We start from the raw sequence: 12,723 nt of genomic DNA on the forward strand, positions 1-12,723 counted from the left end.
TAGTAGCACCATTAAACTCATTTTTATTTACTTTGAGTAATTTACACAGGTTTATACATTAAATGTTACAACACCTGCACTTTATAAATGATGTAACTGAATTTATAAAATATTTTACAATGTTAATATTTTAACAACAGATATATATTTCAGAAATCCAATACACAACATGATGTTGCACATTAATAAACTTCAAAAGTGAAAATTATTAAAATTAAACTTCCTAGTTAAGTATGTTTTATCATCTGTGCAAAGAAAAATCATGTCTTTCAGTGCTGGAACAATGGAGTACATCAACTCCATCTTGCAAATACAAATTGTATATGAAACAATACAAAGTAAAGCTACAATCAGATCTTTTCATTCAGATAAATATTAGTTCTCAAAAAAGGAGATAGCATATAACTCAGATCTATTTTTCAGTTAGTTGTTGGAGGTGGAGTTGGTGGACTTCCTGTGGGGTCCTGGAAAGAGTGAAACAAGTGCATTACCTTTTCATTTCAAAGTATGAAAATTTTACATTAATTCAATAATCAAGAATAAAATTAAAAGTATTTACATAACTGATCCATTTAAACATTGTCTATGTAGCTCACAGTAACTGAAGATCAGTGGAAATAGACTCGCAGGTAGGAGTGTGCACTATAGTTGCGAGGTCTGAGTGAGAATCACAGAAATAGTGTGAGCATTATCAGCTTATGTGTTCACTGACATCAGCCTTTCATAACTGCACACATGCCTGCTTTTTAATTCATCTTGTGGACCTTCAGTGGTTTCAATTTGTCTAGATACTTGTATCTGTCTTTCCTTTGCATCTTGTGCAGTAAGTCTACCCCGACCTGCAGTTCTGTGTGTGTGTGTGTGTGTGTGTGTGTGTGTGTGTGTGTGTGTGTTTCCTTCTTCTTCTTCTTCTTCTTCTTCTTCTAACCCTTTTCCTGACCTCTTCAGTCCTTTCCCTTCAACCCTCTTCCTTCCCCTTAAACCTTTCTGCCTGAAGAAGGAGCGACTGGCTCCGAAAGCTTGCCTAATTACTACCCCTTTTATGTGTGTGTTCTGTCGCCAATTGGTTAGTAGATTTTTTTTATCTACCCAATTAAATTATTTTGTCAAAAATTGATTTTTTTAACTGTTTAATTTGATTTATTTACTTCAAATCTTTTCTGGAGCTTTTGACAGTTTGCATCCCAAGTGAATATTCCTAAAGAATTACATTCACACCCCTTGGTTTTCTCCTTGCCCTATTTCAGTAATCTGTGTACATACGAGACAAGCTGTATTACCTACAGACACACATTTTTTGTGGAATTTGTTTGAAACTGACATAATTCCCTTTAAAACTGAATGTCCTTCAAATTGCAACTTTTCATTAAATATTTGTCTCTTCTTAAAAGGGTTACATTTGATCAGAATTCTACTGCCGTCATTAACTAAGACTTGGCTGGCTGGTCCATTATAAAAATCAATAAAGAAGGAAAACATGTTTGAATTGTCCAAAAATCAAAATACGAGGATGAGTCAAATGAAAACCTTAAATATTTAAAAAAAATATTATTTATTGTGCACAAGTGGTACAAAGCTGTATCACTTTTCAACATAATCTCCCCCACGCTCAATGCAAGTCCTCCAGCACTTACAAAGTGCACCACATGGCATACTTCTTCATCAGAACAGAACTTCTTTCCTCCCATTGCGTTTTTGAGTTGTCCAAACATATGGGGCAAGGTCTGGTGAGTATGATGGATGAGGAAGACACTCAAAATGCAGGTCTGTGATTGTTGCAACTGCTGTACAGGCAGTGTGGGGCCCCTGCATTTTCATGTTGGAAAGGGACACCTGCTGACAGCAATCTACGTTGCTTTGATTTGATTGCAGGCCGCAGATTATTTTTTAGGAGATCTTTGTATGATGCACTCGTGACAGTGGTCCCTCTAGGCATGTAATGCTCCAAAATGATGCCTTTTTTGTCCCAAAAGGGAGTCAGCATAACATTCCCTTCTGATGGTTCTGTCCCCAGTAACGATTCCTGCAATGAAGCCGTCACCTTCTCGTTCAAAGCGCTGAAGAAGTTCTTCATAAGCATCAATTCGTCCTCTCATTTCAGGAGTCAGCTGCCGTGGCACCCATCTTGCAGATGCTTTGTGAAACTGGAGCACATCATGCACAATGTGGTGTGCTGACCCGTAACTAATCTGTAAACATGCTGCAATGTCATTCAGTGTCACTCGGCGGTTCTCCTTCACTATGGCTTCAAACTGCTGCAATGTTCTGTGGAGTCACAACTCTTCCCTGGTGCAAGTCGCAACTGGGGCGGCCATCTTTATGCTGATACTGCAATGGTATGTGTGCATCTGCACTATGCTGCCACCTACAGGCCATTCGGCATGCTGTTTGTAGTGGTCTTACCAACTTGCAGGATAACGGCGCGAAATTTCAATCTGTTATTACAAATTCAAGGTTTTCATTTGACTTACACTCACATATGTCAATTACAAACTGGCTATTTTTAAATTGGAGGCACTTTAAGAGAGAGATGTCTCAGTTAACTTGAGCTTTTATATATACCACTGTGTTTGAGGGACAATTGCCCTCCCTCCCCTTCATGTTTTTAACTGCTTGAGTGTCCTTCCTCTTCATAACAGTTGGATAAAAATTCAATAGTATTATAGTTTCAAGTGCAACTCATTGATTTCACACAATTCCTCATTTTTCCCAATAAAAAGCTCCAATTAAACTTTAACTATTTCTGAGCCATACCTCTCCTAACACTATTTGGAAGAACAGTCATGTATTGGGAGGGAATGATGGATCAGGGGAAGGGGAAACTGTTCAATAGAGGGCGGAGGGACAGACAGTTAGAGATTGAGGCCAAGAGGTTTATCGGAGTTTCAATCGCCGTCAACCCACTGTCCCAACACACTGTAGCCAACAGTCTTATCTTCCTCTGTCCTGTCACCTCCACCCAGTCCACACTTCCATGTCATTTTCATTGTGCACTGCACCTCACAGGTCCCTGAATCCACATATCACATGCCTAGCCTGTATCCCTGCCTCCCACATTCTCAGCCAGCAAACCTGCTGCCTTCCTCCAAGCTGCTAGCTATCTATCCCCAACCCCTCTTCCTACCCCACCCAACACATTCCCCACCCCAACATGGTCCACCAACCAAAACGACTATAAACTTGTCTTAAAAATACATTCAGTTCCCACATCCTAATGACTCGTGTTCTCTTTATATTCACTGATGTTACTAAATTTTTGTCCCTAGTAATAACACACTCTCACAATTCTGTGGTTCTTGCTATTTGTGATCCATATAATTGGGCACTGGAGGCAAGAGATGTACAAACAAAACATTATGATTGCTACTAGGAAGTGGCAGACTGTTAGCTCCAGTCTGTTGAATCTTAAAAACATAATATTTGGGACAATACATAAGTCAATTAACAGTTATTCTAAAATAGTCTGTGATGTGTATAAATAAATTACATTGATATCACTACAATGCACACTTTTTCTTGACTAATGCTGTAGCGATTGTGGGCTGTAGGGGCACAGAATGCCATGACAGGAGGGTTGTAGAACCAGTATATTCCACTTCCCTGCTATGAAACGAATGGTGTGCTAGGTAACGAATGTTTAAATGTTTCATATAATCTAAGTTGAAACTATAACATATATATTTATAAAAATTCTGAAATTTGCTGCAAATCCTCCAGATCTATAGACTGAGAAAAGGGGATATGCATTACAAAAAAATTCATGGCTATTCACTAATTCCCAAATTAAAACTGTACCTGATACTCACAGAATCATTGTTTTTAGGCTTCTCAACTTGGCTTCGAAGTGAATTTGGTCGTAGTGTGAACAATATCACTGCTACAGCAATCCAGAGGACAAGCATCATCATAAAGCTATTTGAATTTGTTGGTGGTCCACCAGGTACTGAAAAAAAAGAGTAAAATAGTATGTAATGTTTGGTGTCAGGATATATTATACCCAAATATTGTCAAATAGATTATATGGTCATCATCATCGTGGGCTTGTAAATTTGTGCTTTGATTTGTAGTATTATGTGATACAGTACATTTATAATGTGCCTCATATTACAGGACATTTGAAATGTCAAATTTAATGTTCCCTCAATGATAAGTCAAATTCAGAAGCCATGCCCTCTGGTTATAAATGTCACTGGAGAAAAGGCAATCCAGAAGTACACATAAGATGGAAATATAGTAACTCTAATGGCAACAAACAGACCTGACCACTTTGAAGATGTCTGAACTGAAACTGCAGAAATGACCACGAGGCAAATACAGCAACAATTACTGAACTGTAAAGGGAAACTAAAACTAAATAAAAAGATATACGAGTGGAGTAATGGGGGAGCAGCGTCAAAAAGGCCTCAAAACATGTGACTCTGCTTGGGAGCATGTAAAGGAACTGTGACTCAAGTTTAAAAGACTAGTTGATCAAGCACTGGATGAATTTGAGGCTTAATGCAAGGACAAGTAACGTCAATTTTTTATGAATTTGAGATACATAAATGCCGAGTTACATCGTGGTTTGGAATCTTATAGTGAACTATAGGTACCCCGATAACTTGCTGGGAAAGTCAGTTTGTAGGCCTAGCTCCACCGACAGGACCATTCATAGTAATGAACTGTGTTCAAATAAATCTTCAGATTGATAACAGTGTAACTTAGTTTGCATAATCGGCTAAGAAAGTTACCAAGTTTTATATGTGAGAATAACCAAAGTCTAATTTCCACAGAACACAGCTTCTGGAAAACCAGTGTCATACTGTAAGCATGGAAGTATTTCATGCAACAATAACCAATGTTTCCATCGGTGAAGGATCTTCTGAGTTCTTCATTGCTTAAACAGCCAATCTTAACTTAGATTAATCAAACATGAAAATGTGCTCAGTTACATGAATTTGACTTGCCACTATTTATTCCTTGACTTCAGCTTGTCACTGTTTAATGCCTGACTTACATTACACTAATGGTAAATATTGTGAAAACATGTTTTTGTGGTGAGGAAGATGTATTTTGCTATTTTAGCAGACATTCTTTAAGAAGCACTGTAGTTACACACAAAATTTTCAATTTCTTATGAGAAAAATTGTGAGTTCGCGCAGTTCTCAGGATATCTGATTTGAAAATTACTTCTTTCAAAGGTCTTGATTTTTCTGGCGATAGTTTTGAAGAACACGGCACACACGAAGCTACCACTACTGATATGTCTGCAAGCTCTGCATCTGAAAGTGACGCAACTAATCTAAAAAAAGAAAGGAATTGAAGCCAGTGTCAAATGCAAAACACCTGAACAATGTAACTGCACCTTGAACTGCTAGTTCTACTGGTTCACAGTTTGAGAGAAAACTGTGTGTTACTGAAACTAATGGCAATGCTAAGGATAAGCTACCACCTGATGGAGCATCAGGGCAAAGTTTTCAAAGGAAGAACTGCACAAGAAAGTAAAAACCTGACCCAACAAAATGGACTCATAATATTAAAAAACCAGCCAGGATACAAGGGGAGCAACACATTTTGACAACGGCAGAACAACAGCCAGGTAAGAGATTGAAACAGACATGTAAATGTTGAAGAAAATGCTTTGAGAAATTTAATGAACAAGACGAGGAAAATATTTTTATGGAGTTTTATAACCTATTGAGCTAGACATAAAATCAACAAATAGTATGTTCTGTATACTAAAATACCCAAAGAAAAATGTGTGCTTGAGAGAAGGAAATGCAGTAGGTACCAGCAGTTAGTTTCCACTTATCAAGAAAATACTTCTTGCAAAAATCTAGTGGGGAAACAATCTAGGTGTGCCAGACAATCTAACCAAACACACTAGCTTTAACCTTAATGAAAATTCGAGTAACTGTTGAAAAGAAACATACTAGTAATTTTGGCATTTCTCACAAAAAAAAGAGTGGAGGAAGACATGGAAAACAAAAACATATGCCGAAAGAAGCAGAATTATGAATCACAAAGCTATGCTTCCTCCTTACTGTAGTCATTATTCAAAGTCATAAACAAAAAAGAAATACTTATATTCTGACTTAGCTATGCGTACGACTCTGTTACATGTCGTCCAGCAGACTGTGTAGACTATTTACAAGATGAAAGTGATGATGAATAATGTTACAGTGTGAAAATTGCAATTTATCTGAGTTTTTAAGAGTTGTTAATCTTTCTCTACTATGGACTGATACACATAGTGATGATTCTATATGGATAATGCCTTCCAATATTGCAACATCCACCAATTTTAATTGTACAAATACCCAATTTTGTTGTATTGCCTAAAACAGTAAAATGGGTGTATTTTGTAATTAATAAATATAATATAAAAAACCAATGTCTAAAAGTTATTGAAACTAATTCAGTACAAAAACAACCAATGTCAGACAAATTCTAATGAAGAAAAGTACCACAGAATTTTCAGACAGCACAAGTAATAACATTCTTGATCATACTTTTTAAGTGTCAAATATGAAACTGCGAAATAAACTATTAACAGCACTAATGGCACTGAAACTTTTCTCTAAATTTCAATGCTCAATTCCCACAAATACCATTTTTTGACGCTGGTTGTTCTTGCATTAACCCATAGAAATACGTACTTTGTACAACAGTTCATGGTCTGAGGGACCCTTTTTTTTGTATACTGTCTCTCTAAAGAAATTCCTGAAGGAAATAAGGCATAAATTGAAGTATAGCATTGTTCACAGAGAGAGACACTGAATGAGAAACAGACACTTAGTGAAGTGTCTGGTGACTACCATAATAGATTCTTATTGAAAAATCTATCACCAAAGAAATCCTGATCAAATGTTTAGGCTGTCAGTGGCATGAAATTATGTAAATTGTCATATCCCTAAAAAGCACCAGCTCTTCTGGGTATGCCGGAATATCTACCGGGACACTAAAATTATGTGCTGACTTCAACAGTAACAAATCGTGCTATTTATCCAACCATTGGGGTATTTTCTACTAGACTGAAACATGCTACAATAATGTCAATACACAAAAGCAGTGAGACATGCGATATCTAATTATTGGTACCTCTCTGCTGCCAGTTCTTTCAAAAATATCGGAGGGAATAATGTACACCAGGCTATATGAACACCTAACACAAAATGGCTTACTTGCAAGTTTCTAGTTTGGTATTCGCAAAGGGCCCTCCATAGAGAGAGCAATATTCAGTCTCACAAAAGAAATTCTAAGTGAACTGAACTTTAGAAGGTATCCTGCAGGCATTTTCTGTGCTCTCGCTCAAGCTTTTGACTGTGTACACCACATCAGTGCAAAAACTCCCATGCTATGACATCAAAGACAAACAATTAGCTTGAACAAAATCCTACTTATGTAACACAACAAGGAGTCGCCCTAACACATGCAGGTGAAACAATAAAATCAGCGTGGTGAATTATTTAGTGTGTGTTCCCCAGGTTCAATTCTTGAACCATTGATCTTCTCAGTAAACATTAACACATTCCAGTTGAGCAATAATGACTGCTATAGTTCCCCAGACATCCTAAGTGTATGGATGTAGATGTACATGAGTTTGATAATAACTTTTAAATGAGCTTTATTTGAATCTATTCGTACTCTCGCCTTCTTTGCACCTCACTGTCTTGATATACATAATTTATTTTAAACTTGATGACAAAGGTCAGGAATCTTCATATATATACAAGGAAATTGTTAATTATTTGTGGATCTACTTATCTTTTTTGGAAAATTACATTTCATAAAAGAAAACTCATTAACTTTGAAATTTCATTATGCTACATGCATCTCAAGAGAGGCCACAAAATCTCTTTTAAACTTACATTCTTGAAAGCATTCATTGTCCGTACAGTACGCCTGCGACTGCCGCAGCTGTAACCAAACATGTTTTTAAATACAAAATGAAATTTAAATGGCAATATTTAGCAAAGCATATTAACTCTCCACAATGACAGTTTAATATGCAAACTATGATGACATCTTGAGAAAACAGCTTTACTGTCAAGATGCTACATGTGATACCTCAACCAAAAACTGGTGAAATAAATATGAAAAATTACATTAGGAATTTTAAAATAACTAAAATTTGCTAAAAATGAACATGTACACATAAATTAAGGCTAAGCCACAATACCAAGAGAAACTGCATATCTGCTTTTAACAGCTAAATGACTTTTCTTATTAATGTTTGCTTGTATACAGAGATGTAAGTATAATCTATTTTCTACATGTTTCTTGAAACTTTTGCAGAGTCAAATACACTTAAAAATATAAGTGTATACAATGAAATGTATAAAAAATGAGGATACAGAATCATAAGCACTTCACAATTACAATATCATGACCTGCAACCACATTTCTTATAGCGATTTGTAAAGAATCTAAGCAAAGTTAGATATATAAGCAACATGGTTTGTACAAACAATTAACGGTTTTTATGATGAATTTTAAGCACAAGCTGTTGCCAAGAGCATTTAAAAATTATATATTAGTCTAACTTTACACATGCATTTGTGATGAGGGCAGTCTTGTAAGAGGCAAACAATTCCATGTCAAGGTGTATATCCCTTGCGATAATCATAAAGATAAAAATAAATAAAGGCACTGTTAATTGTATGAAAGGCAGTCATCAATAACTTTGGCCAGCTGAGCAATAGAGAAATCACAGACATTATCAACAATGGTTCAAATACAAGCATAATGATAAGCCTGTAGGCCTGCAATGTAGTTGGTTATGACTTTAATAAAATATGTACTAATTCTAAATTCTCATCTGAAAAACACAGACGCTACTCATTTTACACATCTGGGCACAGTAATAATGCATATAAGCTGTTACCATAAATAAGACTGACCACCTATTAAAAACACAGTTGACGGCATTAAAGTCATCACAATTATTACACAGCAAAGCTAGAACTGTTTCAACTTTCACTGGAAGCCAATGTTACATTATTTTGTTATTACACGAAAAAAAGTTTTTTATGTGTCATTAATACTGTAACTCAAGTGACAGGACCAGTTACTATTGCACATCGAAAAATGTTTCGTGAAATAATTAAATGGCAGGCATCCTGACAAAAACGAACGTAACAGCAACTGCATTCTTTACTTATGTGTCGTCATAACAGTATGCCTGTTCAATTATATATTTCAAAATATATCTTTACTTGTCCTTTAAATCATCTGCACTTTTATTTTGTAAATTACTATAATGAACGAGGAAATAACATAACCTTCAGGGATTTGATGAATTTTTTCCTGGCATGAATAATTTCACAAGCAATACGCTACCAAACGAGTGAACTACATCAAATAACTTCGAGGTTAGAATAACTAATTTAGGAGGTAAACATATGGAATGGGTGATTTGCATCGTCTCTTTTACAATTACCCGTAAGTGTCACATATTATTCGTGGCAGAAATAATGATTCAGGACTTACCAGTGACAGCAGGCGCCTCATCGCTAATTCATGGCTGCATAAGCATTCGCAAAGATCGGCACCGTCGTCTGACATTGCACTAGCAAAGGTTTTTCGAGTTTCTTCCGAAAATGCTGAAACAACCGCAACAACAAATACCAGCTGTAGATCTGGTTGTCAAAAAAACTGTCATACGTGTACTGAACAGACTGTTCACAAAACAACTTAACAGCAGAGTATCAAAGACACTCACCTCTCAGGTGTATGCACACGAATATTTATTGCATTTCAAGATCGTGTAGGTATATATCTACTGTAATCTCGTTACCTAATAATAATTATTTACAAAACAATTCTTCTCCCGTCAGAGTGGAGAGCTCTACTGGTAATCTTCCGTCATTGGTCGGCCTGACAGCCAATCACGCAATGGTACTGATTAGCGAGTTTGTTGTTTGCGGTGATATGGCCAGCTGCGCAAGTGTTGCACTGTAGCCTCGTCTTCAATTCGTAAGCAATGCAGTTGTGGGTGATCGCATTCGGAAAGCGGCTATCTTTTTAGCGTGCGCATCAACGCCTTGATGTATATCAGTCACCGACGTTGTTTTGAAAGTTACTGAGGAGGTCATCCCACGCCAAATGAGAAGTTCCTGCATGACCATCACACAATTTGATGAAATTTTGTGTGAACATTCTCACTTGTTTCCAATGAAAATTGGTGAAGTTTCACGATCACTAATTCAATACTTCTGGAAATATAGTCACTTTACAAGGGTGTGGCATAAAATAACGTGGGAGGCTAGCGACCATTCTAGTAAATAAGTAAATATGCAGTTGATGTGGCTACGTCAATAAAAATTAGGCGGTTAAATCGCCATTTTAAATCACAGTCGCAGTTCGTCACCCACAATGGATAAAAATTTTACAACAGGCGAAGAATGACTTCATTGATCACAAAATATGCGTGACGCGTTTCGGAATTATTTCTATCTTCAGGTGTCCAAGTTCTAGCGTAACGCAAGAACAAGATCTTTACCAGTTGTACGTGTAACATGATATGACACTGTCTCAGTGGGCTGTCATCTCATGTTATGTGAACAGCTGGTAACGCGTTTGTCCTTGTGCTGTCTTTGCACTTTGATTCCAGAAACGGGAATAATTCTGAAACTTCGTGATCAATGATGTCATTCTTCACCTGCTGTATGACTTTTTATGCGACCTAGCCAGCTTAAATAAATATCCAAGCACGATAGTCATTTGTTTGTAAATGAGCACACCGTCATTTGACTGTACTGTTGTCTATTTAATTACGACCCAGGTTCGGCCTTTTATGCCATTTTCAAGTGACTGAGTGTATGTCATGGAATTTTGTGGGGAGCGAATATTTTTCTTAATTTATGGCCAATTTTGAGCTTGATGCCCTGCAGTATATGTTAATTGCATAAACTCAGTGACTTGAAAATGGCGTAAAAGGCTGAAACCCAGGTCGTAATTAAATAAACAGCAATACAACCAAAGGACGGTGTGTTGATTTAAAAATTATTGTTACTGTTGCTCAGCAACATCAAAAACTGTTTAGTTATTTGTTTGGCTCCGTAGCGCAGTTGTCAATAGTGCACCGTTAGTTTTCGGCAACTTTCAGACATACCATCTCAGGCAACATTTTCTCGAAAGAAACAATACTAGGCCATTTCGCACAACTTGTTGCGCTCTGTTATTCGAAATAATAATAAAAAGAGGATTTGCGGAGTAGCGTGCATGTGGAGATTTTGAAACAAAGTCGCCCAAAAAAACAGACCCTCGGAGAAAATACGAAGTTAAGTTTTTTATGTTTCTGAAAGTAATTGCAGGATACACCTGAAAATTTGCATGCTATAACTTACCAATACAAGGTCTTAGAATATAAAATTTCATTCACCTACTGCTTTCCAATAATTTTCAAACTGAGAGCAAAGATGACTCTTTTAAAAACGCCAAAGAGGGCTGTTTTTGGGCCACTTTTACAAAAAAGAGTCTTCGGCAAACTCTTTTAAACTGTTTTAATTAGAAAGATCATGTCCTAATCCACCTAAAAACTATAGTTGGTTTTGCATTGCAAGTATATACGGCCCTAAACAACAAGACAATGTGAAGTTTAGCTTTATACAGTATGATTTTTTTCCGCCATGTACAAACTCTAGGGATTGATCGATGAGAGAGTAAGGAACAAAAAAAGTTCTAATGAGCTTATGTCTGGAAATGCATGATTTCCATGCTAGAGAACATTTATTCAGTTGTACTTTGTTACAGAGACGGCAGTCTATTATGCGCTGTACCATGTAGCCATAGTTACAGTCAGCATGGTTTCCTCCTAGAGGATGGCACTGTTCCTCATACATCATGCTCGAGCGCCCTATGTTGTGTCCGATTCACTTCTCTTGCTGACTCACCTTGTAGTGGATGTGATAGAACATAGTACACAATGGTTCCGTATTTGAATCGAGAGCTTGCCGATATGGTGTTTACTTAAGGGAAAGCAACTGGCAATGGGCGGAGGGCAGCAAGGTTGTATCAGGAGACCCATCCCCGCCAACAGCAACCACAGCAATCAATGTTTGCAACAGTGTTTTTCTGTTTGTCTGAGACAGGATCGTTTCAGGGTGCAGGAAATCATGAGGGACATACCCACAATGTTTAGACACCAGTCTTGGAGGAAAATGTGATTAACACTGTGGAAGGTAATCACCATTCCAGTACCAGGCAGTTGGCCCACCAGAACAGGGTAAGCCAGACGACCATGCAGAACATCCTACATGACAATTTTTATTACACTTACGGCTTGTGCAGGGCTAACTAGCGACAGACTTTCCACATTGGGAGCAGTTTTATCACTGGTTTCTTCACCAGGCAACCATGATTCCATGATTTGTGTCATCCATCCTATTCACAGATGAGGCCACCTATATGTAGAGTGGTGTCTTCAACTTTCATAACAGTTAGCTGTGGGATAGTATGCAGAACCCCCATGGCAGGATGACAGGAAATCATCAGCATTGATGCAGATGGAATGTGTGAGCCGGGATAACTGACAACTGTATTTTGTGACCAGTCTTCTTTCCACGTCGCCTAACACGCCGAACTATTGGCGTTTCTTGTGGGTGACTTTGCCTCCTCAGCAGGAAGAGGACCTATCAATGATTTGAAGGGTTATGTGAATCCTACACGATGGTACTCCAGCCCACTTCACCGTTAACATCTGAATGCATGTCAACCGTGTCTTCCCTGGTTGATGGATTT

At 37.4% G+C, this 12,723-nt stretch overlaps 1 protein-coding gene across 3 annotated transcripts in view; it reads right to left on the minus strand.

Moving 5' to 3' along the window:
* Positions 1 to 12,723, minus strand: part of LOC126416208 (small integral membrane protein 14) — an 89,595-nt gene continuing 76,872 nt past the window's right edge. For 2 of the 3 annotated variants that reach the window (XM_050083810.1, XM_050083818.1), the window contains 4 exons: positions 9,472 to 9,584; positions 7,851 to 7,899; positions 3,807 to 3,943; positions 1 to 464 (listed from right to left, as the gene is read on the minus strand). In XM_050083810.1, coding sequence (XP_049939767.1) covers positions 420 to 464; positions 3,807 to 3,943; positions 7,851 to 7,899; positions 9,472 to 9,546 — 306 coding nt within the window. In that variant the 5' untranslated portion in view covers positions 9,547 to 9,584 and the 3' untranslated portion in view covers positions 1 to 419. Of the gene's footprint in view, positions 465 to 3,806; positions 3,944 to 7,850; positions 7,900 to 9,471; positions 9,585 to 9,703; positions 9,868 to 12,723 lie in introns of those variants that run through there. The other variant, XM_050083801.1, reaches the window with a different exon arrangement.

The sequence above is a fragment of the Schistocerca serialis genome, chromosome 1, assembly GCF_023864345.2.
Source record: "Schistocerca serialis cubense isolate TAMUIC-IGC-003099 chromosome 1, iqSchSeri2.2, whole genome shotgun sequence".
NCBI classification, from domain to species: domain Eukaryota; kingdom Metazoa; phylum Arthropoda; class Insecta; order Orthoptera; family Acrididae; genus Schistocerca; species Schistocerca serialis.